General features: G+C 38.6%; 1 protein-coding gene across 8 annotated transcripts in view; it reads left to right on the top strand.

Annotated features, from left to right (window-relative positions):
* The window catches only part of Kif21a (kinesin family member 21A), a 120,483-nt gene that overhangs the window by 81,190 nt on the left and 12,660 nt on the right, over positions 1-26,633 (top strand). Inside the window, exons 14-30 of one of the 8 annotated variants that reach the window (XM_027396326.2) lie at positions 397-585; positions 798-997; positions 1,882-1,989; positions 3,959-4,027; positions 4,225-4,436; positions 4,580-4,733; positions 5,445-5,639; positions 6,164-6,265; positions 6,975-7,140; positions 7,620-7,640; positions 12,772-12,832; positions 13,431-13,485; positions 15,750-15,964; positions 19,379-19,486; positions 20,790-20,918; positions 23,123-23,161; positions 23,829-23,843. In XM_027396326.2, coding sequence (XP_027252127.1) covers positions 397-585; positions 798-997; positions 1,882-1,989; positions 3,959-4,027; positions 4,225-4,436; positions 4,580-4,733; positions 5,445-5,639; positions 6,164-6,265; positions 6,975-7,140; positions 7,620-7,640; positions 12,772-12,832; positions 13,431-13,485; positions 15,750-15,964; positions 19,379-19,486; positions 20,790-20,918; positions 23,123-23,161; positions 23,829-23,843 — 2,038 coding nt within the window. The remainder of the gene's footprint in view (positions 1-396; positions 586-797; positions 998-1,881; positions 1,990-3,958; positions 4,028-4,224; positions 4,437-4,579; positions 4,734-5,444; positions 5,640-6,163; positions 6,266-6,974; positions 7,141-7,619; positions 7,641-12,771; positions 12,833-13,430; positions 13,486-15,749; positions 15,965-19,378; positions 19,487-20,789; positions 20,919-23,122; positions 23,162-23,828; positions 23,844-26,633) is intronic. The other 7 variants (XM_027396315.2, XM_027396314.2, XM_035440832.1 and 4 more) reach the window with 7 other exon arrangements.

The raw sequence follows: 26,633 nt of genomic DNA, 5'->3' as shown, positions 1-26,633 counted from the left end.
ATTTCTTTTTTCTTACTTTCTTTCTTTTTTTTTTTGGGGGGGGAGGGGGTTTCAAGGCAGGGTTTTTCCTGTGTAGCAGTCCTGGCTGAACTGGAACTAGCTCTGTAGACCAGACTGGCCTCGAACTCACTGAGATCCTCCTGTCTCTGTTTCCCAAGTGCTGGCATTAAAGGTGTGCACCACAACCTCCCAGCTGATTTCCATATTTCTTTAGTGTACATAGCACCTGTCATTGGCCACTGTAAACAGTCTCTTTTTAGAGTATGGTATAGCCAGTAAATTTCCCCCATGGCTGCTGAGTGACTGACTACATGAGTGCAGATAATAGCTTTGCAGTCTTGCTTGGTATAATGATGATCTTTGCCTACCTTCAGTATTTTTATCTTCTGTGACTAGCTAACTATCAAGCCGACTTAGCAAATATCACGTGTGAAATTGCCATTAAGCAGAAACTGATTGATGAATTAGAAAACAGCCAGAAGCGGCTGCAGACACTGAAAAAGCAGTATGAGGAGAAGCTGATGATGCTGCAACATAAGATCCGGGACACCCAGCTGGAAAGAGACCAGGTGCTGCAGAATTTAGGTGGGTCTCCTGTGGGGACTCAATCCATATTCAAGGCTCGTAAATCAAAAGGCTTAGCAACCACTGACTGACTTGCATAGATAATAAAGTGAATGAGCTAAAATCTCCAGGAGAGAAGAGCTCAGGTGTTATCATGTCTTGGGAATTTGTTCCAAGTCTGTGAAATAAAAATCTGTCTGACAAAAAATGTGCTTTTGCTCCATTGCACCCAGGCTCGGTGGAGTCATACTCAGAAGAAAAGGCAAAGAAAGTGAAGTGTGAATATGAAAAGAAGCTCCATGCCATGAACAAAGAGTTGCAGCGGCTACAGACAGCCCAGAAGGAGCATGCCAGGTTGCTGAAAAACCAGTCTCAGTATGAAAAGCAGCTAAAGAAACTGCAGCAGGATGTCATGGAAATGAAGAAAACAAAGGTACTGATAGTGTCCCCGTTCAGCTTGGGCAGCAACGGCTTTCACAACTTGGGACAAAACTATTATTTCGGTTCTTAATCTGAGTCAATGACAAAGCAGCCCATAATATTTACTACCAGTTTAAGATAGAAACAGGTTCCCAGCTTCCTGTGCATGTCTCTCTGACAGTACTCTCATTGTCAAGAGGAGACATCTAGGGTTTGATATGTATTGTTCCCTTGCGTGGAGTGGTATGAAGGCAAGAGGTATCTGGACTTTTGAACTAAAACACAGTTAGTGCATACTTATGTATGATTCCATAAACCTAATTTCCTGTATTTCGTTGTATCCGGACTTTGGAATACAACAGAGTTTTGGGTTGTTAGGAACGATTCCTTAAACCTAGTTTTGTGTAACTTGTGTCAGTTTTGAGTAAGGATTTTCCTAAATCTTGCACCCAAATCAAGGCAATTTTCTTAAAGTAACCATATAGACATGACATAAGAAGTAAGGAGATTACATTGGGCAGTTGCTGTAATAACAAAAGCCACCTTTATTAAGTTCTTCCCCTGTACCAGGCTCTGTTATATGTACCTACCAGTATCAATTCATTGAGTTTGCACAGAACACAAGCCCATTGCAGACGAGGAAGCCAAAGCCTACAGAGGTTATGTAACTTGTCCAGGCTCACTCAGCTACTGATAATAAGTACCAGAATGACATACATAGAGTTAATTTGACAAAAAAAAAATGTTGGAAATATAACCATCTGAAAACACCACTTGGCTAAAATACACTGTGGATGTCACGTGTGAAATATTTAGAATGAAAGAACTCTGTCTGCTTCATTTGCCAAATGTATCTGGTACAGGAATAGGTTCAATAATGTATACACCTAACTTTAGGTTCGCCTAATGAAACAAATGAAAGAAGAACAAGAGAAAGCCAGACTGACAGAATCTCGGCGAAACAGAGAAATTGCTCAGCTGAAAAAGGATCAACGCAAAAGAGATGTGAGTAGAGTCTCTGTGTTCTAGAGCAATGCTCTGCATTGTACAAGATTGTTTTACCAATGGAGGACAAATTTTAACTCTGGTAAGTATAGGTGGAGGACAATAAATAAACATTACTTATATAAAACACATTTGTTATTATATGTAGGTTATAGTAATACAGTATAAAGATTTAGGGCAGATTCACTCTGCAAGGGTACCAGGATGTATCACCTTGATAAAAGATGCTTTTCTGAGACCTTAAATCTCTTTTGTCTTCACCTTCAGAATTCAACTTCCTTGAGTTCAGATTTCGAAAATGTAGTCTAAATCATAAAAAACTTTTTTGTTAAAATCGTTACTTTTTATTACAATAAGTTAGAGACAAAGAGAGAACTTGATCGATCTCAGGTGACATGGTGCTCAAATGGAGATCAGAGGACAACCTTCAGGAGTTAGTTCTCCTCCTCCAGCATGTATGTACTGGGGATAGAACTCAGGTTATCAAGCTCGGCAACAAGCACCATTTACCCCGTGAACTATCTTGCTGGCCCCACATCTTCACTTTAATTTTATTTATGAATCTAAAAAACTATTGCTTGACATTAGAAGGTGGGACCTGAAGGAGAGACCATGGAGAAAGCTGCTTACTGGCTTGTTTCCCATGGCTTTCTCACCTTACTTTCTTACACAATTCAGGACCTCCTGTCCGGGGATCACATTGCCCACAGTAGACTGGAGCCTCCCGCATCAATCATTAATCAAGAAGACACCCCACAAACATTTCCACAAAACAGTCTGATGAACAAGACTTCTCAGTTAAAGTTTCCTCTTCCCTGGTGGCTCAAGTTTGTGTCAAGTTAATAAAAACTAGCCAGCACACCCAAGTTACCCAAGTATATGTTATCCTGTGTATAGCATGAATTCTCTTTCGTCTTAATAATAAAAACCTAGAGACAGATACCAGGGTTAAAGCTGAAGATCAGAGAAGCAAAACAGCCAGCCACCAGAGTGTTCTTATCTCTGCAAATGCTCAGACAGAAGGGGTGATCCACCAAACCTCAGACTTCGTCTCCAGACTGCATCTGTCTCCTCCCACCATATATTCCTCTCTAACTGGTATTAAAGGCATGGGATCCCAAGTGCTGAGATCACCTTTGTGTGAGCTCTGTTTCTCTTTTAGAGCTCAATTTTGGGTAGCTCAGGGTGGCCTTGAACTAACAGAGATCCATCTGCCTCTGTCTCCCTAGTGCTGGGAGTAAAGGTGTGAGCCACCGCTGCCTGGTCTCTATGGCTAACTAGTGTGGCTAGCTTTGCACTATGATCTTCAGGTAAACTTTATTTGTTAGAGGATAAACAAAATATCACGATACCTGTGTTTAAAACAATTTTAATTATGGTATGTATTAAAAGTGACTCTTGAAAATAGTCAGGTCTTTTCCTATTTGTGCCTCCCTGAGTCCTTAAAATGTCTGTGAGAACAATGGAATGAGAAACATTTGTAAAGCCCTTAGAAAAGTACTCTTAATTAGTAAGCACCCGCCATGATAGTTAAGAGTGAGTTTACAGATGACTTAGTTTTAGTTAGAGATGGCTATTTCAAGAAGCTTAGCAGTTTTGTTTTGGTTGGTTGGTTGTTTTTTTTCATTTGATTGGTTGATATTGTACGGGCGTGCACATGCCATGGTGCTAGTTTAGGGGTCAGAGGACAGCTTTCAAGAGGCGGTTCTCTCCTCCCACCGTGTAGTTTCAGGGGCTTGAACTCAGGTTGTTGCTTTTACTTGCTGAGCCATCTCACCAGCCCAGAGATGGCTGTTTACATATTGTATGCTATACTAAAGTAGCAATATCCGTGTGACTGCTATGAGATTATTAACCCAGATTGTGCAGAGGACTCATTTTTTGGCTGTAAGAGGAAGTGTGTTAGCTGAAGAGTACGCTATGCTGTGCTTCAGTTGTCCATTTTAACATACTGAATCTTGTTTTATAGCATCAGCTTAGACTTCTAGAAGCCCAGAAGAGAAATCAAGAAGTAGTTCTACGACGAAAGACTGAGGAGGTACAGTAAGCAACTTTACCATTTGGAGGGGACATTTTGACTTTGGGATAAGTAATGTATTCCTCTTTTTCCTACCTTGTGGTACTGGAGATTAAAACTAGAGCTTGGCATGTGATAGACAAATCCTTTACTGTTCTAACTAACCCCTATAACACACGCATCGACAGACAGAGCTTAGACCGCTGTTCCTATTTCAGGTTACAGCTCTCCGTCGCCAAGTACGGCCCATGTCTGATAAAGTAGCTGGGAAAGTCACTCGGAAGCTGAGTTCATCTGACAGCCCTGTTCAGGACACGGGTTCCAGTGCTGCAGGGGAAGCAGAGGCATCAAGGGCAGGCACGCAGCAGAAAATGAGAATCCCTGTGGCAAGGGTTCAGGCTTTACCAACACCTACAACAAACGGAACCAGGTCCTGCTGATTCTTAATTGCCCTTATATGATCCTTGTGTGTGTTCATACTGAATGCTGTGTAAATGCAATATGTCTCCTTATTGGTTGTGCACAATCAAATAAGGCATAAGTAATTATGTTTGTCTTTGTAAATGATTACAGGAATAAATATCAGAGGAAAGGACTGACTGGCCGGGTGTTCACTTCCAAGACAGCCCGCATGAAATGGCAGCTGCTCGAACGCCGGGTGACCGACATCATCATGCAGAAAATGACCATTTCCAACATGGAGGCTGACATGAACAGACTCCTCAGGGTACAGAAATTAGAAACTAGTCCTGCTCTCCTTAGCTGACTATTAGTTTTACTATTCCATATTTGTTCCTTTGTAGTGATACATTGTTTGTGATCTAATAAAGCAACTAAATGATCAGAAAAGCAAAACAGCCAAACCAGTAGCTCTTATCTCTACCTCAGATGGAAATGGGTGATCCTGTCTCCATGAAGCCTCAGAGTACAGCAGATTACACTGCTCTCCACCAAGCCTCAGGGTGCAATCCTCTGAGTTCCTGTAACCTCCTCCCTTGTATTCCTCTCTCTGCCCAGCCATATCATTCCTGTCTCCGCCTCCCTAGTGCTGGGATTAAAGGCATGTGATCCCAAGAGCTGAGATCTCCTTTGTGTAAGCTGTTTCTCTTTCAGACTGGATAAGTTTTGTGTAGTTCAGGGTGGCCTTGAACTAACACAGATCCATCTGCCTCTGTCTCCTGAGTCCTGGGATTAAAAGTATGTACCACTACCTCCTGGATTCTATGACTAGCTTGTATGATTGCTGAAATTAAATTGTCTGGCTCTATGGCTGTGGCTAGGTTTGCATTTTGGTCTTCAGTTGCTTGATTAGATCATAAACAATATATCACCACATTCCTTGGAAGCATTGTATGCTTCTGTAGTGTCCTTTGGTTTTGATTGCAATATGTGTGATTTCCTTAAAATCCATATGGGTTCTTTGATTTTTTTTTCATAGCAACGAGAAGAACTCACAAAAAGGCGAGAGAAACTTTCAAAAAGGAGAGAGAAGATAGTCAAAGAGAGCGGAGAGGGAGACAAAAATGTGGTTAACATCATCGAAGAGATGGAGTCCCTAACTGCGAATATAGATTACATCAATGATAGCATTGCTGACTGTCAAGCTAACATCATGCAGATGGAGGAAGCAAAGGTGTGTACTGGAAAGGACAGTTTTTTTGTTTTTGTTTTTTTCATTTGTTGGTGAGAGAAAGTCTCTCACCCTGGCTGTCCTCAGACTGTGTGGGTAGATGAAGATGACCTTCAATTTCTGATTCTCCTGTCTTTACCTCCCAGATGCTAGGAACTCGGGGTCTTAAAGATATTTAATAGCTTAAAGAAAAGAACTTTTGTATTGTATCTCTTTAAGAACACTTTGGATTTTTATATGAAGTCATTTTCTATTTATTGCTTTAGTCTGATTCTTAGGTTTTATGCATAGAAGAGATAGTCTACTCTCCTGTTTTCTCTCCTGACCTTGTGATATTCTTTATTATATCACATGTATCATTTATTATGTCTTGCATTGAATTTTTAGCTGCTCTTATGACTGGAACACATGTTTCTTAGTGTGAGAATCATGTAATATTTTCTGTCAAGTCAGTGCAGTAGCCAGTTGCCTTTTGTATAAATGTATCCAGATTAAAGTAATGATTGTCCCACCCTGGTTTGATGTAGGAGGAAGGTGAGACATTGGATGTCACCGCTGTCATTAATGCCTGTACACTTACTGAAGCTCGGTACCTGCTAGATCACTTCTTGTCAATGGGCATCAATAAGGTGAGATTTAACAATTCTATTCTGGAAAGCCTAAGTTTTGACCAATTTGGTTTTGACTCTTTCTCCAGTCAGCCTCCTCTTGGTAAAAGGAAATAAAATTCTTCACTGAAAAATCAAATATTTTTTCTTTAGAGCTATGATAAAATGTTATAAATATTTGTATCAATTTTACTGGCTCTGTTACACTTGTATATTAGAACGAATAAACAAAGAAGAAATAAAGCCCATCTTTAACAAAAGATTTTCAGGGGAGACAGATTTTTTGTATCACAACTGGCTTGCTGATAACTTGATACAACTCAATAGAAAATCAGACAGGAATAAATACACGTGCAGCACCTTACACTTTTGAATGTAAACCAAATTTGTCACCAGTAGCATCCTTATTCCCAGGTTCTGAAGGTGGCGACAGCTGAGTCATTTGTTCCCCACACTGGACCTGTGTTAGATCCTACTCTGTGCTCTAACACTTCATCTTTACCATGTGGCGGTCAAGTAGGTCTTGATCCATAGCCCTTCACACACAGGGACTGAGACTCACAAGGATGCCATCTTGGACAGGGAAACTGCTCTAAGACCTCTGAACAAAGTAGAGGAGCTGGTTTGCATTAAGGTCTGTCTGTGTCAAAGTCAATGTCCTAAGCATTTGAATGTATGGGCTTTGTTTTCTATGACCTGAGACGGTTTGCTTTTCTGTTTATTGTTTCAGGGTCTTCAGGCTGCCCAGAAAGAGGCTCAAATTAAAGTACTGGAAGGTCGACTCAAACAGACCGAAATCACCAGTGCTACACAAAACCAGCTCTTATTCCACATGTTAAAGGAGAAAGCTGAGTTAAACCCTGAGCTGGATGCTTTGCTAGGTCATGCTTTGCAAGGTAATTGGGATTAAATTTTACAAAGATGACTTGCATGGTGGCTCTGCTCTTTGTTGTATTTATATCTCCTTCCTCTATGGCTTGTTTGAATAGATGCTATACATAGTTAGGCTTTTAATAAATATTCTTACTTTAATTTGCATGTGTATGTAAACTGGGGGGGGGAAGTACTGGCATTCCAAAAAACAATTACCCAACTAAGGTTATTTAACCTTATTAAACAATTGTTTTTTATGGATAACGGAGACTAGGAAAGTTTCTGAATTGGTTATTTAAATTACTTAAAAGATTAACCAAGTTTCATTACCTTTACGCTGCATACCTAACTATGCTAAAATACATCTGTAAGTTTCTGTTATGGCATCTATTCTGAATACCTAAACATCGGGACATAATCGTGTGATATGTGAGAGTTTTAACTTTGGATTTGTTTTGATTGGAGTATTGCTTTTTGTTTCCTTCTGCTGTTATTTATCCAGATCTAGATAGCGCCCCAGTAGGTGAGTATGTTTAGCTTTCTGTGTCTCAAACAGCTGCATGGTCACTAATTGTCCTGTGCACTAATTGTGGCACACATTTGAAAACATTTTATTGGTAGACACTGTTTTTGCATGGCCTTTTTGGAAACATATCCATGATAAAAAATACTAAATCTTTTGTATTAAACATTCTTCATTTTGGAATTCCTAGATATTTGAAGAGGTGTGCTTGAGCTAATAGTTACTTGAGCTCAGTGGTGGAATTCTATAAGTTCTCTGAATTCTTTCTCTTTCTTATAGGAAAACATGGAATATATGTTCCTTTAAAATTTTTAAATATATCTATTAACTTCCATCCATTGTTTTAACCTCATAAATAACTTTCTTTTATATATAGTCTCATCTATTCCATCTAAAAATAAAATTAGGAACATGTTTTTTATAAGTTGAATAAAATACAAGGACTTTATCTGAACGCACTTATAGTTATAATCATAAGCATCATATTTTCTGTGTAGAAGAGGCTATAGAGATCATTGCACATAAAAGATGTTTTATTTTTAAAGATTTATTTACTTAGTTTATATACAGTGTTCTACCTGCATGTATATCTGCAGGCCAGAAGAGGGCACAAGATCTCATTACAGATGGTTGTGAGAGACCATGTGGTTGGTAATTGAACTCAGGACCTCTGGAAGAACAGCCAGTGCTCTTAACCTCTGAGCCATCTCTCTAGGCTGAACATAGAAGTTTTAACCATTTTCTTGCTCCTAACTTCCATGCTAACTATTCATTGGTTATATCTTTATGTTCCTGTCCTCTTAGTGATGACATGTGTAGACTCAGGAGACTGGAGGGATTTTATTACTCATGATTGGTTAGAATGCTAAATTTGGAACATTTTTTTATTTAATTAAAGTTATTTACAAATGTGATCACAACTTTCTTTTTTTCAATTATACAAGTCATCCAAGTTGCCTAAGTGCTCACTGGTAAAGAAGAGGAAAATAACTCAAAGATTAAATGTAGTTACTTCTCTGTGTCACTAGACTAAACACAATCTATGACTCTTCACTGTTTAAAATGATAAGCTCTTATACAAATAAAATACAGGACCTATTTGATTTTTATACCACATATTACTGTGGAATCATATTTCCTTGAGATCGATTATACTGTATAGAATATCACTTATGAACAGGAAAACTTACTTGTCGAGCTATGACAAAGGTAAATAGAAGAGTAATTAGCACTGTGCTCCACTACTCAACACCATTTCTGCCATTCCACACATTGTCAAGTCAACTTGTCTCCTTCATTCCTTCCCCATCTTTGCTTTTTCCTTTTCTGTTCTCTTTCTCCAAATCCTTCTCTTCTCTTTCTTTCTTGTCTTGCCTTTTTTTCTGTTCCTGCCTTTTCTTCTAGCCCTCCCCTCTGCCCTCTTCGACTTCCTTTTCATTTTTCTCTTTCGCCTTCATTGTGCATGGTCATCTCTTCTTTCTTCTTGCTGTTCTTTGTAGTTTTTCAGCTTCACATATGTCCCATAGCTTAGAAGAGAAATTATTTAAGGGAATTTTGTGTAGAAAAATATCAGACTGCATATTTGATAAATGGTTTAGTTTTTACAGTTTTCTGCTTATAGAAGCAGAGAGTGCAACTGTTGTCGGTTGATAGAACCTGTCACTCATGGCAGAAAATTTCCCTAGAGATTAGGACCATAATTTAACTCAGAAGAACTGGAGGTCTAGCATGGAAGGACAAAAGTAATGGATATTCAACTAGAAAGTTAGACAGTTATAGATAATGTACCTATATGAACTTCCCTCAACTTCCTAGTTTCATCTTAACCATTGAGGCTGAGAACCGGATTGATAGGTGATTGCAACACTAACCATTGTCTCATGAGCCATATGCTTTGCTGAAGGTGACATACCATGACACGTTTATGATAGTTCAGTGAGGGCACAGCCTGAAGTGAATACCCAGGGCATTAGAGTATAGAGTAGAACTACCCAAAAGAACGCTAGGTATCAGCCAGGTTGTGATGGCACACACCTTTAATCTCAGCACTGGGGAGGAAGAGACAGGCAGATCTCTGTGAGTTTGAGAAGTTTTAGAGAAACTCTGTGTCAGAAAACAAACAAACCAAAAGAATGCTAGGTATTGATGAAGACCATCTGAGGTTATGGAGTTTGAGCTGATACATAAAACAAAAAGATGATGAGGGGTTACACAAGCTAAGGGGAGGCAGGGACAGCTGTATTATATACCAGCAGATCAGTGCTCTGGAGGAACAAGTACATGATTTATAATGAGAAACTTAACGTTAGAGGCTAAGCTGGGACCACCACTCCTTACCACACTTACAGTCTTTGAGAAATATTTTCCTTCTTCCCATGTTATTCCTACCTTTATTGGGGGCATATATTCTACTGGACCCCTATCCCACTACAGATTTTCTAGGAGCCTCATGGAACTCAGCATATAGTTGTAATTATGGTTAGGACTTATTGAGAAAAGAATGATAAGAATATACAGCTGTTGTATAAGGGAAAAGACAAGGGTGAGCCTTTGGGAACCGATGCTCAAGCTTCCTTTGTTTGCTCCCACAAGTACAGACATACCAAGTGCTGGCCCTAGGAACAAAATGCAGCAGTTTGAGCCAGAGAAGCCTGTTAGGCAGTCATCACTACCCAAGGGTCATAAGTATATGTTCCTAACATGCACCACATTCTAGACCCCCATAAAGAAAACACATAGTATCAGTCATATGTTTGCACAGTCTAGACCTCATGAACACCCTTTATTAGTTTGTTGTTGACCATGGATACTTTGAGAGTTGTTTTTTGGAAGTCAGCCAAAGTGTATATAGGTTTGCAAGCAGGTGTTTCTTCTTTATTTTTTTCTCTTCTTTTTTTTTTTTAATTTAAGTTTTTTTTTTTTTCATTTTACATACCAACCCCAGGTTCTCTTACCTTTTCCCACCTTCCTACCCCCGACCCCATTCAACTCTCTCCCATCTACTCCTCAGAGGGGGTAAGGCCTCCCTTGGGGAGTCAACAAAGTCTGGCATACCAAGTTGAGGCAGGACTAAGCCCCTCCCCTCTGCATTCAGGCTGAACAAGGTATCCCACCATAGGGAATGGGCTCTGAAAAGCCAGTCCATGCAGCAGGGATAAGTCCTGGTCCCACTGCCAGGTACCCCACAAACAGATCAAGCCAAAGAACTGTCATCCACTTTCAGAGGGCCTAGTTCAGTCCCATGCAGGTTCCCCAGCTGTAAGTCCAGAGTCTGTGAGCTTCCACTAGTTCTGGTCAGCTGTCTCTGTGGTTTTCCCCATCATTCTCTTGACATCCCCTCCTCCCAGCTGCAAGCAGATGTTTCTAAAGGAAGAAGTCACAGGGTTTCTGTATTAGTACTACTTTTTAATACAAAAATATGCTTTTTATATAAGAACTTATTTAAAAAGATGGAAAAGCACAAACATTTGGCTAACTTCCAGTGTTGTTAGATTATAAAAGCTCTACCCTGGTATGGGTGAGCATGACACCTGGGAGTTCTGGTCTGCCTGAATCTGAATGCTGCTTAGTAAGAAACAGCTCTGATGGTTTTGTACTAGAGTTAAGAATTGTGTGCTAGCTACCCAGATCAAGTACTTCATATCAGTTACAGTTTTGGGGACATCTCTAAGTTGACAAGCAATCAGGGTGTAGTCCTCTTGACTCTGACCAGGTTGTATATACATATATATTATATTATATTATATTAAGTATAAATTATCTCTTTGGAAGGCATACATTCATAAGTAGGAGTTAAGTACTCTATTTTAAACTATGAGCTTCTGCTTCATGCCTCAAGTTCTATTTGTTTTTACCACTGTCTGTAAGAAAAAATGGTAGCAAATCACATTCAACTGCAAACACCAGCAGGAGAGCACACTGACAATGGGGTGGGAAAGGCTGTAAACTCTCGAAGTCCACTCCTGGTGACATTCTCTTACCCACAAGGCCTCACTGCCTCACCATCCAGTCCCGCCACCTGGGGACCAAGTGTCTAATGTCTCAGGAGCATTTTTTGCTCACCACCATACCTTGACATATCTTTATAACCCCATTTTTACAGTATTAACTAATTCAGTTACCTTAGCAACTCAACATTCTGTTTGACATTGCTAAACTTTCACCAAGGTATATGTACTCAACGGTTGAAGGGAAGGAACATTAGAAGAGAGGAAGGGATTAGTTGATATGTGTCCATAGTGTACTTACATGATGTAAATGTGTGAACCTTGCACATATATATTTAAATTATATCATAATATTATTAGTTTTGTGGATGACTTTATCATAAAATAAGTTTTTTAAAAAACTGCATGTGTGTTAGGGGCTTGCTGACAGTTACATAGTTTATGTTTGTAGCTGTTTTAGCTACTGATCTCCTAGTTCTATGTTTGGTTTCCTTGCTTTTGTTTTTGTAGCCTGCTACAGTTTTCCTGCTGTGGCAGTTTTTACTCATAGTAGTTTGCACAACAGTTGCATGCACACCTATTGTTGTCTTTGTCTTCCGTGTACCTGTGAATGAGATGCATGCTGTTGTATGACATCTGAATATCTTCATACATATTCTTTCTACTTGAAGTTTTAAAAGGGGGGGTATTTTATTAAGCTTGCATAACTGGTACAGTATTGCAGTGTTTATATATGGTCAGAGTGCTAGTGATTGGCCATGTGTACTGAAGGAGGTTCATGCAGCATTTGTTATGACCTGTTTTTAAGAAGTGATTTTGTGTTTTTGAATAGGACTGATATATAAAAAGTATTAATGTAAAGTAATGGCGCACAGATAAATACATAATCTAATTCCCATTCTCTGAATACCATTTTTCCATGTCTCACCATTCGAACTCCTGATTTTCTTGTATTGAACACATTTCTCCTCATCCAAGCACATGCAATTAAAGGTACTTCTTAGAAGCACCTTAGAAGATTTTTCTATAATCTATTTATTTTGATTCAGCAATGCAAACCAAAGCACCCCTGTTGAGATGCTAAGCTCATGTGTATGTTTAGCCTAGGGATTAGATCTCCATCCAACTTATGCACCACTTGCATTTTTCTTTTCTTTTCTTTTCTTTTTTTTTTTTTTTTGTAGAAAATGAAGAGGACAGTAGTGATGAAGATGCACCTTTACATAGCCCAGGGTCAGAGGGAAGGTAAGAGCTGCAGAGGCCACCACACTTGACTTACTTCTGAAAGGTTTTCTTTTAAGAATTTTTTATTTTACTTTAATAGTGTGCATGTGTATATGTCTATGGAGATTTGTGCACATGAATTTAGGAGCCTGAAGAGGTCACAAGAGGGTATTGGAGCCTCTGGAGTTGGAGCTCCAGGAGGCTGAGTCGCTCATTGTGGTACTGGGAACCGAACTCAGGTCCTTATAAGAACAGTAAGTGTTCTTAACCACCGAGCCATCTCTCCAGTCCATTATATAAGATTGTTAAAACTTGACTCTAACTGGCTTAAGCAATTATCTTAAGATACAAATAATTTTGAATCTTAAGGTCGGTGATAACCCTAGGAACCATAATATGAAAGCCAAAGTCATGCCTGTCATAAATTTTAGAATATAATATTTGAGGAAGAAAAATGGATTAATTTTTAATAAATCCATCTGAATTTTAAATGTTACCTTTCTGTGTTTTCCATAGACATGATTTTTTTCATAGTTTTCATATTGTAAACATAAAGGATATGCAATTCTGTACAGTCATTTTGAATTTAATCTTATAATCAATCCTTATTTATATGCAGCACACTGTCTTCAGACCTTATGAAGCTTTGTGGTGAAGTAAAACCTAAGAACAAGGTAAGGAAAATTACAAATATCACACAAACATTTTTCCGTTGTTCTCTATTTAAAGTATAAACAGATAGGCTTCAAATTGGCTGTTAGTAGAGCGGCAGTGGGAATACTTTTGCTCAGCTTCTCTCATTTCTTTTTTCTTTTTTTTTTTTTTCCCCGAGACAGGATTTCTCTGTGACTTTGAAGGCTGTCCTGGAACTAGCTCTTGTAGACCAGGCTGGTCTCGAACTCACAGAGATCCTCCTGCCTCTGCCTCCCAAGTGCTGGGACTAAAGGCATGTGCCACCACCACCCAGTGCTCAGCTTCTCTCATTTGTAAGAAATTTATTTTATATTCTAAGTAATAATAGAAAAATATTTTGAAAAACTTCTCAGTTGAAACTTAAGCTTTGCTAATTTTCCACACTATTTCTACTTGATGAAACGTAGAATTGATACAGAGTCTTAAACAATTGGTTAGTTAAGCCATAGACTCTACAATGGTGTGCTGGATCAGTCATTTAAAGTGACAGTATTTGAGTGAAACTCTAGCACTGTTTTAAAAGTGTTTATTCCTTGTTAAGTAATTAAGAGATTATTCAAAATAAAAATTTAGGGAGAGGGAGTTAGGAGTGTGTTTCTTCCTTGTTAAGAATTCTGAGATTATTCAAAATAAAAAATTAGGGAGAGGAAGTCAGGACTGATGCTGTGTCTCTGCCATAAACACAGTTAAGTGTTGGTCATTTTTCTTTTTTTGTAGGAATATTAGATCCCAAGACTATCAGATCCTCCATTTTCCCCCCATGATAAGTCTTAAGTGTGAATTTTTAGTGAATTTCTTTTAAAAAATACTTGTGGGACAGATGAAAATACATATCTAGATTCTTGTATGGTCTTGAAGTACTAGCTTTCCAGTATATAGTTTGTATTTTGTTCTGAATGATCTAACACATTACCAAAACTCAGAACACTGTGTGGTGGTTTGGATCCAGTAAAAGCAAAAAGGGTCTTATAGGATTTTCTGTAAATGGAGTTCTTAGTAGATCTAAGAACCCAGAGTCAGATATAGAGTAAAATGCAGAGCAATCAGAGAGAGGAAGGAGCAAGCCAAAGCCACCTTTAACTCATTAGCTTCCCAGTGGAAAAGAGAGTGAGTACCTGTTTCTTCCCAATTATATCCTCTCTGCCCAGCCATACCACTTCCTGTCTCTGCCCAGCTATGTCACTTCCTGTCTGCTCTTACAGACCTCCAGACTTCTATGATTAGCTAGCAGCAAGCTCCATCCTCTGATCTCCAGAAAAGTTTTATTTGTACAAGCAAGATATCACCACAGTTTCCTCTTCTAGCTTCTGTGAAAGCCTACTCCGTGAAGCCTACATGAGATGCCCAAGGGACTTGGGAAGTGATGGCCACAAAATGGTCTGAAACCATTGTGGTTATGAATTTGCAAGGGAGAAGGGCTCTCTGCCCTACCACCTTTGCAATGGGAAGAACTGAGAGGGTAAAAAAGTGTATACAGGGCTTTCTCATTTTAAAACAACCAAAGGTCTTCTACTTGTTACTTCTGAACTGTAAAGATGTGACAAAGGTCTCATTTCCTTTTCATTTTTTGAATAATGAAGTCATTTTGTGATTTTAAAAAGGGCCACAGCAATACAGTATTAAAAACATAGAATAAAAAGTTGAGTACAACAGAGTGAATTTTCCAGTGAGCAAAGTAAACTCATTATTTAAGATATCAGAAGAAAAAAACATTAAAAATAAAGACGAAAAATTTATATTAGCAAAGCATTTAAAGATGTACAACCTTAGATTTTATTCAACTTCACTACAATGGATTTTCCTTTGGCTTAAGTCTTTCCCACTTCCTGTTTTTTCTCTCTTTTTAAAAGTAGTTACATGTTGAAGGAGTTGGTCACTTGTGGCTGGACAGCACAGTGATGTTAGTAGCCTTTGACTCGCCTTTGGCTGACTTTGCCACTTTTATTTCCATTACCACGGAGACAAATCTGGCATCCCTGTGCTTTCACATCCTTACTTGTGAATAAGTTACCTCTCCACTGCGGACATCACACACATTTAGAACTGGCTCTAGCACATAAGTGCAATCCGAATGCTGGCCATTACTGTGGCCTTAGACGGTCTTATCTGGCTATAACCCTGCCATGTCACTATCACACATGTTGTCTTCGGCATACCTGCAGACTAATTAAAAAAAAAATCTGTTTCCTAATAGTTCTGTGCCAAAGTTTGCTCCTGATTGCATCTCTTTCCGTTCTCTAACTAGGCCCGAAGGAGAACCACCACTCAGATGGAGTTGCTGTATGCAGATAGCAGTGAACTAGCCTCAGACACTAGTGCAGGAGATGCCTCCTTGCCGGGCTCTCTGACACCTGTTGCAGAAGGGCAAGAGATTGGAATGAATACAGAGACAAGTGGTACTTCTGCTAGGGACAAAGAGCTTCTTCCCCCATCTGGCTTACCTTCTAAGATAGGCAGCATGTAAGTCTGACCCAGCTATACTAACTCCCTTTCTTTTGGCTTTTTGTTTTATTAATACGCATGTTTCTAATTTCTTATTGCTGTTCAAAAAAGTAGATAATCAGTCTCTGCTTTTCAAAGCAATTTCTGTTAGGTAATGCCAGCCCTAATTTTTGCTTGTGTATGTATATGTGGTGTGTATGTATGTGTGTATATATGTGGGTGTGTGTGTGTGTGTGTGTGTGTGTGTGTGTGTGTGTGTGTGAGTGAGTGAGTGATCTGTGTGTGGTGTGTGTGTGTATTCTTCTGTATGGGAGGGGGGCTCTAAAGTTGACATTAGGTGTCATGCTCAATCACTCTGAATGTACGAATTGAGACATGGTCCTTTGCTGAACCCAGAGTTCACTCTCTAGGCCAGCAAACTTGCTGGAATTCCCTTTCTCTGCCTTTACTGGGCTGGGATTATAGGAGGGCAGCCATGCATACCTTTTTTGTTTGTTTGTTTGTTTGTTTTTAATGTAGGCTCTAGGCATCCAAACTCTTCCATGTTTCTGCAGTAAATACTTTACCCTGTGAGGAAGCTCTTCAACCTAACCCTAATGATCTGGAAAATAAACATAGTTTAAGATTCAATGTTCGTTTTTGTCTTTATGTCTTAGAATCATTTTAAGGGCTAATCATTTTCCGAGTCAATATTATAGGCACAGTTTAAATACATTAGGTTAAAGTTACACAAATAAAATAATTATATAGTTACAAGAAGCTTTAAAGACTCAACTTTGCTCCAGATAATCTAGAGTCTAATTTTAATAACCTGGCAGGATAATAAATCGTAGCCGACCCCTTTAAGGAAAAAGAAACTAAAACTAATTATAAACTTTGTGCATTTCAGGTTATTCTATTTTTATTTCTTATTTTTGAGACAGGGTCTCACTATGTAGCCCTGGGTGGCATGAAATTTGCCATATAAACCAGGCTGCCCTGTGGCTCCCAAGCTGAGATTCAAGATGTGTATACCTCCCCCACCTTCCCTAACCCTTTACCTTGAAGCTTATTGTGTGTCTGGGGCAATGTCAGTACAAAGTATTTTTATTGTCAGGGAGGAGCTGAAGAAGGAAATCTCTGTTGAAAACCAGCTGTAAGAACAAAGCTCTTCTTTTTAAAACAAGTGCTGCATAGCACTTTTCATTTTGAGAACAAAGAGATTTCCCTTCACTGGGTAGTATTTGTGCATATGTTGTTGTGTATGCATGTGTAGTGTGTTTTGATAGTTACATTAAAACTAGAACTTTATTTCCCCTTTAAATACTACATTTTCTTTTAGATTTTTATTTATTATTTATGGGTATGAGTGTCTTATATGTGTGTGCTGAATGCTTGTGGAGGTCAGAAAATGGTCTGACATCCTGGAACTGGAGTTACAGATAGCTGGGAACCACCAGTGGGTGCTGGGAATTGAACTTGTGTCCTTTAAAAGAGCAGCAAGCACTTTTACCCATTGACCCATTTCTTCAGCCCCGTACTTGTAAGGATTCTCAATGATGTTTTTGCCAACTAACTCTCAAGTATAATCTAGCAAATAGTTTTTGATATGAACACATGTATATGAGAAATATTGCCCATAAAGCAGCATGCAATACACAACTCTACAGATAATACCCAAGTAATAAACTTGCTACCTGTGTCTGTTTTCCATAATATTCTTCATTTCATGAAGGCATTTCCATTATCTTCCATTTATCAGTCCCATCTACCTTTAGTTGCAAAATTGATTTTAGTGACAGCATTTTCTTGCATGTGCTTAAGGAGCTTATGTAATTAATACTGGATGCTGCTAACCAGTGTAGCCATGGCTTCAGTGCTGTGACAGGATGAAGGCAAACGAGATGCTTTTAACCAAGGTAGTGACGCAGATAAGGAATGGTTAGGGACTTGTGTGTGTGTTCAGCATTTATTCTGCCTATGAGTGGCACTTTAGGAACTTGAAGACTTAAATCTGTGGCATGGGATCCACATTCAGGTAATATATCTATTTATAAATGTATCCTTTATGACATGTTATAGAAAATGCCATTTAGACTTTGCCTTTTCATACAATTTGCCTCTAAGTTTTCATGAAGTTAGAGGACTGGACTTGTAATTCCTTACACTTTCTTTTCTTGTCTGAGGCAGTATCATGGAGCCTAGGTTGGCACCAAACCCATTATGTACTCAAGGCTAATGCTTCCACCTCCTGAGTGCTAAGATTTCATACCTGTATCACCTTATCAGGCCCAGGTTCTTACAAATTTAAAGTTTGTGCTTGGTTCTGGAGTACCTGTAGCTACTACTGCACTACTTTCATTCCCTTATCATGTATACAGTACAGAATTGCTAAAATATGATTTCTTCACACACATGAAATTCAGTGAAATTCTGAATATCAGCTATGCAAACCCATTCTATGTTTTTTAAGCAGTGCAACTTTCTGAGAATAGTAATATTCATCATTGCATCCACAAAACTCATGGTCTTAAAAGTTTTAATTATTTATCAACTACTCCATTTTTTTAATATAAAAATATTTCTGACATAGGGTCTCATTCCCTGGATCTCTAGCTGGCTTGAAAATTCACTGTGTAGCCCACAATCCAGAAATATAATTCCCTGTGTCTATTGAACTGAGTATCTAGAAAATAATTAAGAAATAGGGAACTGGAGAAAATAATTCAAAATTGTACTCAAGCTTGTTGAGTCTGCTGCTTTACCTATAAAGTGAGCAGTCTGGTTTAAACTCTAAGTTATATAATTTTAAATTTGCCTTGCCTTGTGGATTTGGACTTCAGATTTTACTAAAACATTCTGTTCCCTCCATTTCTTAAGTGCTGGGATTAATGACTTGAGCTACCACACCTAGCTTTTACTAATTAAAGTTAATGACAAGTATATTTTATTACTAAAACACATAAAATGACTGATGTCTAGATCCAGTTCAGTAAAAATCATTGTCATTATTGGTTTGTGTTACTACTTACACTGCAATTTTATAGCCACATTTTAATGTTTGTTTATTAAATTGCATTACTTCCCAGATTCTAGTAGTTTTCTTCTTGAAAAACTTTTAAGGATAATTTTCCCTCAGATCAAACAATTTCCAATAAAAATTTGGATACTTACAATATTTATTTTGTTTGGCAGTTTTATTTATGTTTACATTAAAATATAAGAGACTTGTACATAATAAAATTTTAACTTAATTTCTGATTATCAGGCTCCTATCAACTAAAAAATAAGTCATGTATTATTTTCCTATCTTAGTTTTATTTTTTTTCTCAAAAATAAATTTGGAACCTTTAGATTAGATTGGTTGTCAAAGTTTTTAAATTAAAAAATATTAAAAATAATAAAAATAAAATCATAACTAATAAAAATAATCAAAGCCTTTTCCTATTTTAGTTCCAGACAGTCATCTCTATCAGAAAAAAACCTGCCAGAGCCTTCCCCTGTAACAAGGAGAAAGGCTTATGAGAAAGCAGACAAAGCAAAGGTCAAGGAGCACAAACAGTAAGTTCCGAACACATTTTATCTACGCAGCGGCTCAAGAGGGCTCCTGCCGTAGATGCTTAGGGGCAGCTGCAAATTGCCGGCTATTTGCTTATGACTGGTTTCTCAGACAATTAAGTGAACTATTGTCTTGGCTAAGTGGTCTTCTGGCTTTATGACCATACACACACTTTTAATGCACTTGAGTACTTGTCTCCCCGTTCATGTCACTAACACTTTTTTTCAGTTATTTTCATATATCCTTGAAAAGAGTTACTATGCATTTGGACTAAAAGTTACCAAGCTTGTATTTCAAATGATCTATAAAAAATTCAGAATTAACTTTGCTTATCCTCTGACATTGATTGGACCTTCCCCCACTTGAGTGGCCACAATCTCTGTATTTATCACAAGGTGTGGCACGTGGGTCATTTTTTTCTTGCTTCTCACATTGGATTGTTGATGTCCTCCATCATTTCTTTAATGTTTTAGGAGGGCACAGTATAGTCTGCTGACCTTACACGGGTGCTTGTAAGCTGTACCATCACAACATGCAGAAGCTAAATGAATTAAATAAGTAAAGTGTTGTGTAAAAGCACCCCAACTTCCGCCACCACTGTACTTTCTCATTTACACAGAATGCTATATAGGGCAGGAGGGTCCATGGTGGCGAGCAGCTGTGTCCACTTGCATTTTAATACCAGTAAACAGTCGGGTATTCTTTCCTTTAACATGAACTCGTGTTCATATATTTTCTGTCCCTTAGTGGATAATCTTATACCATTACTCTTTTCTCTTGTGCAAAGAAATAACTTACACATTTTCTGCGCTGACCATCAGTGGAGCTGACTTCGTTGGCATACTGACTATCCTGCTATTCATCCTTACTTCTTATAGTTTTAAAGATGTAATCTGCCTTTATTATTGAGTCCAGTGTCTCAGGGATCATTGAGAAATGGTAGACTAGAGAAAATAGATTATTTAAAAATCAACTGATGAGGTAGATTGCTACTGAGCCCTTTGGGCCTACTACTTCACCCGTAAAGTGAGCGTTTGCTCTCAGTTCTACCTAGATTTATGATTAAGTTGGGCTTGCCTTGTAGTTGTGGATTTTAAATCTCACTAGGCAGACTTAACAAAATCCAGGAAAATACTTTTTCTAAATTGTTCAGAGAGCATGATCTCAGTGGGGAGAAAAAAAAGGAAAGAGAGGAGGAAAAGAAGGAGTCCTCTAATAAAAACATTTAAAAAGCATGTTTCTAGAACCTTCCGAACAAAGCATAACCGACTAAAGCCACTTGTTTAATGTTCTTTTTTCCCATAGCTCGGATTCTGGTGCTTCCGAGACTAGTCTCTCACCTCCTTCCTCCCCACCAAGCCGGCCCCGTAATGAACTGAACGTGTTTAATCGTCTTACTGTTTCTCAGGGAAACACGTCAGTTCAGCAGGACAAGTAAGTCATGGGAGAGAGCCCTGGCAGCTCACCCGGACTCCGCCTCCCCCACCACAGTCTGTGTGCACCTTTCGCTCACCCTCGCTGTCTGGGAGCCGGAGTCTGAATAGGAAGTGCTTGCCATAGTTTTGCATTTTTTAAACAGAAAGGAACCAGGTAGCCAAACTTGAGAGATTATTTTCCTGCTAAACATTGCTTCCTGCAGTACATGTGCACGGCTGTGCTTTTAGTTCTTATCTCATCTACTCTGGTACACATAAAATAGAATTTAAAAGAAAAAAAAAAAGGAATCTTTGAGCATTTAATGTTAAAACTTCTTTGGATTTTTCATCTTCTGTAACTCACAAAGGCATCTAAACCATGACAGGCTACATTGAAAAGTGGCGAATGTTTTACTGTTGCTAGAGAATACAACTTACAAAGACCACATGCTCCTGCCATTTGGTGCTGCCAGATAAATCTACCCCAGATTCCAGCAATTGTGTCACTGGAATAAAATACCTCCTTTATGAACTGAACGTGGTGATATGCCCTCTAAATCGACTTAGAGGCTGTGGGGCTGGAAGGGAGTTGAGGGGAGAGGCTAGGATGTGAACAACATAATTTTTTACTAACTTAGAAGTGAAAAGGTATCCCTAGATTGAGTCACAACCTTTCTTCTAAAAATCCAATACTAATATGACTGACATAATGTAGTTATGAGCCCTGGCTTGTCTGCGAACGCATGCACTGGGCATCCCTACTCCCAGCCACAGCCACTGGTTTCCTATGCTGTTATCTTCCTGCATGTAACATCTCTGAAATTTATAGGATGCCATTTAAGAGATCTGTCTAGTATGCTTAGATCGTATTAAATGGCTCTATAAATGTAATTATATTCATTATTTGGAAATCATTTTTAATCTGCTTAATTCATACATCAGCTATTTGTATATGCTTTATTAGTTTTTGTTATATTCAGTAGGTGATATGCCCTCTAAATCGACCTAGAAAGGTAAATGTGCTATTAAACAAAATAGTCCTTAATGTTATAAAGGCGTTCCATCATCCGAGAAAGGTAGGACATTGGAAATATATTGCAGAAGTCTATTTTCACTAGAATGTGGACAGCTGCTAGGTTTTGCATTCACAGTAGATATTAAATTTTCTGTCATAAGATGGGTGTGGCAGCTCACAAGTGTCACCCAGCACTTGAGACACTCAAGTAGGGGGAGGACCTATATGTTCAAGGCCAGACTGGGCTACATAGTGAGTTTCAGAGAAGTCTGAGCTACAGATCAAGAACCTGTCCCAAAGTTGTTTTTGTTTTTGTTTTTTTTTTCTGTCAGTCTTAATAATCTTGATAATCTCATCCTACTTTCCTATGTTGTTGTCATCTGTTTTATGAGCTGCACTAATTTTACTGTTATGATCCCCTAAGTAACATATTGCGTCAACTGTATTTGCACTTTGAGAAACTTCCTTTCCTTTTGTAGTTCTTTCTTTGGGACCCTGTTTTAAGACTATCAGTTCATCTGTGACATGTGGACCTCACAATTTGTGTCTACTCACATTTCATGATACCATTACCTTCCCCATTCTCCCCAGGAAGGCTACACAATCTAAGTTCCTAACAGCTGGACTCACTGCAGACTTGGGGACAGAGGACAGGGCCGACAGTGTCTTGCCTAACTAGTTATTACTGAGGGGCCACTTCTTCAGAAGAACTCTTTGTTTTTGAAATAAGTTAAAACTATGGGGTTTTAAAACATTTGACTGATTTACTTTCCATGCAAATATTAAATGTATTTGTCAAACTTACACAATCAAATCTACCTAAAACAGTAACTATCAAGATAAATTCATGCATAGTTGCTAGAATGATGTTTTTTTGTTTGTTTGTTTGTTTGTTTTTTCCAAGATAGTCATAAAATTAAGCCTGGCCATGATGCAGTTCAGATACTTGGTAATTTTCCTTGCCAGGGCCTGAGTTTTAGAGATGACGGTAGAGTTTACAGATCAGTAGTAGGTATACAGTTTTTACCCCCTAAACTTGGTAGATAACTGAATCTATTTTTTTTCTTTAAACATGCAAACAGAAAGGCAGATGCTGCATAGCAAGTGTTTACCAGATTCTGTTATGCACACTGTTGATTTTCAGTCTAATGTCTTTACCTATTTTGATATCTGTTCTTTTCCTCATGACTCTAACTCTTCCACTGTAGGTCTGATGAAAGTGACTCCTCTTTGTCGGAGGTGCACAGGTACTTTCTTCCTATCTTCCCTGCATTTCTTCCTTCCACTGATGTCCTAAATGCCTCCTAGAAATCCTAAGCAAACCACAGGTTTTTTGTTTTGTTTTGTTTTGTTTTTGTTTTTTATTGCATGTGTAACTTGTAAGCTGTGTAAGTGCACTAATTTTAAAACAATTTTAACGTACCTTGTGAGTGTATGTTGTAAAGTAGTAGCAAACACTTTTAATGAAAACTTAGAAACTTGTTGCCTGTAATCTTATTTTTGTCTGTAAAATATAATCACGCTTTGCTGAAGCCAATGTCAGGAGGGCTTGATCCTCGGGGTTAAGCATTGCTACTGCTTCAAAGTTCAGGAGTTGCATACATAGCTTTTCTTGTTGGCTTGGCAATTTGAAGTAAAAAGTTTATTTCATAACAGTATACTTGAATATAAAATGGATACTATCATGACAAAATTAAAACAAAAAGTGGAAAGTAAAGGAACATATTTAGGTTTTTTAAACTGATAAACGAAGTTTTAAAAATAATAGCATCACATTTTTGTTGTTGTTGTTATGGATTTGGGGAAGGGCTTAGTTTTTCTTTCTCTCTTGTTCCCCTTTTCCACACTTACCTGTTTGTCTCTTCCCCATTTCCCTTTGTTTTCCTTTTTTATGGCCATTTTTCTGAACATCAGCAGATCCTCCAGAAGGTAGGCAGGGGAAGGGAGAAAAGATCAATTTCACAGTATTATGAGTTTACTAGTTTTCATGGAACAAAAATACATGCTGTTTTATTTTCTCCACTCATACCAGCTTTGTTGTATAAATTTACATAATTTAATGTAACTTAAAGAACTGTTTTAAAAGGTCTTTTTTGTTGTTTTGTTTTTCAAGACAGAGTTTCTCTGTGTAGTTTTGGAGCCTGTTCTGGAATTCACTCTGTAGACCAGGCTGGCCTCGAACTCACAGAGATCCACCTGCCTCTGCCTCCCAAGTGCTAGGATAAAGGTGAGCGCTACCACCACCTCGCTTTAATTTTTAATATTGAGATTAGTTTTCTTTAGAACACTGAATAACCAATGGTATTAAAATATAATAGACTAGGCTGAGGAAATGTCTCAGAGGGTAGAATGCTTTTTGTAGATGCATAGAGACTAGAGTTTGGATCCTACATAATGTCTGTGCTGGTGTGGAGGACTGTGCCTGGGCAGGTGTAGAGGACTGTTCCTGAGCAGGTGTGGAGGACTGTGCCTGAGTAGGTGTGGTGGACTGTGCTTGGGCAGGTGTGGAGGACTGTGCCTGAGCAGGTGTGGAGGACTGTGCCTGAGTAGGTGTGGTGGACTGTGCCGGGGCAGGTGTGGAGGACTGTGCCTGGGCAGGTGTAGAGGACTGTTCCTGAGCAGGTGTGGAGGACTGTGCCTGAGCAGGTGTGGTGGACTGTGCCTGGGCAGGTGTGGAGGACTGTGCCTGGGCAGGTGTGGAGGACTGTGCCTGAGCAGGTGTGGAGGACTGTGCTTGAGCAGGTGTGGAGGACTGTTCCTGGACAGGTGTGGAGGACTGTGCCTGGGTAGCACTAGGAAGTGGTGACACAGGGTACTTGAGGCAAGGTGGCTTGCTAGAGTAGCTGAGATTTTGCTGAAAGACCTGCCTCAACACACAAGGTAGAACATGCTCTAGGAAGATGCAGACACTAGGAGGAAGCAGCCTAGTCCTGTCTACACGGTGAGCATTTGCACCTGCCCATACTCATATGGGCCTATACATGTGTGGACATGCATACACGTATTCATGCCACGCATACGTGTGCAGCAACAAAGGCCATGTAAGAATAACAAAAGCTTCCTGCTTTCCAGGAAGGTAGCTTTGTGTTGGCTGTTGTATCAGAAGACACAGCTGGGCTGCATGGGAAGGGGATCTGGAGGTATAGGGTTTCTAAGTGATTGTACCTGGGTTCTGAGGAGAGTTTGTGTCACTGAGTTACAAATAGCTCTTATGCTACTAACACAGTTTTAAATGATTTCTTAGCTATTTATACAGTAATAGTAGCCCTCACCAGAAGAATAATACCTCTTAAATATTTGAAGTGATGTTTGTAAACAATGGTATTATTTCATAGCTGTGCATCTTGTATCAATATGGTTTCAAAATGGCAGACTTTTGAGAGTAGTGTCTCTCCTATTCCAGTGTTAATTTGTTTAAATTCTTATATTACAGTGCTGGAGAGATGGTTCAGCCATTAAAGACTCACTTCATAGCCAAAAATATAAATTCTTATGTTACAAACAAGCTATTGCTATTAATTTCAATCTAAAATTTTGCACACAGACAGATAAATTGGCACATATATGTGTACATGCATATATATGTGTGTAATCTTTGTCTTTGTGTATCCAGAGATAATCTCAAGGGTCACTTTTAGTGACATGGAGTTTCTCTCACTCAGAAAGTTAAAAAAAGGATCCACAGTATAAGACTTTAAATATAATGTTTAAAAAATAAGCCTGTTTACTTTCTTTACATTTCTATGCATTTTGTGATCAGCCCTCTTTAGCTATGTGAGAATTGATTTAGTGCCTTTTTTGTGTATATGACACCCTTCTAATATTTAGCCTTTTAATGTCATGATTATATGCTTTCTCCAGCATGTTCTTTTATCATCTTGATAGCTCTATTTTATTTTTTTCCTTAATTTGGAAAGATTCCAGCATTCAGTGTTCTTAAAACACAGCACCGAGAGCTAAAGCCCTTTCCCAATGCACCTTGAGCAGACTGTAGATGGCCTGATACAACATCCTGCTGAATTTGGTTACTTGTGTGAGAAAACATTGGCAATCTTGGTAGAGCAACCATACACTGTTAAACTCTGATCCTGTACCCAACAGTTCCAGCCCTCTCTCTGGAAGTTAGTTCTGTTTTGCTTTTGTGTAATTCTCTTCTACCTTTGACTTTAGCACTGGGTTTAAATTTTACCCAATGATTATGTCAGTGCTACATACAAGTGATTTCTTGCTTGGGCACAATATCCAGCTATTAAGTCTATGAATTTAACTAGCAAACCATTTCTGTTTTTAGGGTCAAGGAAAGATTGATTCAATGTCAAAGATCTTCCAGATTGACTCTTTGCCCCCAGTGTAGCAGCTTTAGCACATCAGATTTATATTTACCTCACTTTTTTCTCAAGGGCATTGTCTGACAGATTCAGTATTCAGACTTTATTGGAGTCAACATAAAATGCGCTCATATGATCACGTGCCTGTGCTCACTGTCTAATAACCCTACAGGGAGCATCCTCATGAGATTGGCAAGCCCATGTTATATCTGACTGATGAATATTTACTTCTAAACATGTTTTATAATGATTTACTCAGTATTTTTTTCATGTGAGACTCAACAAGAAATTAATGTCTCAGGTGTTTTTGTCCCCTTTATTAACCTTTGTGATTTCTAAGAGTACTGGCAAGGCTGTCTCCTCTTCAATGGAATTTCCTTCAGAGAATTAT

This window comes from Cricetulus griseus, chromosome 2, assembly GCF_003668045.3.
Source record: "Cricetulus griseus strain 17A/GY chromosome 2, alternate assembly CriGri-PICRH-1.0, whole genome shotgun sequence".
NCBI lineage: Eukaryota > Metazoa > Chordata > Mammalia > Rodentia > Cricetidae > Cricetulus > Cricetulus griseus.
Note: the sequence above shows the minus strand (reverse complement) of the source record. Positions and strands in the feature narration are given on the sequence as shown.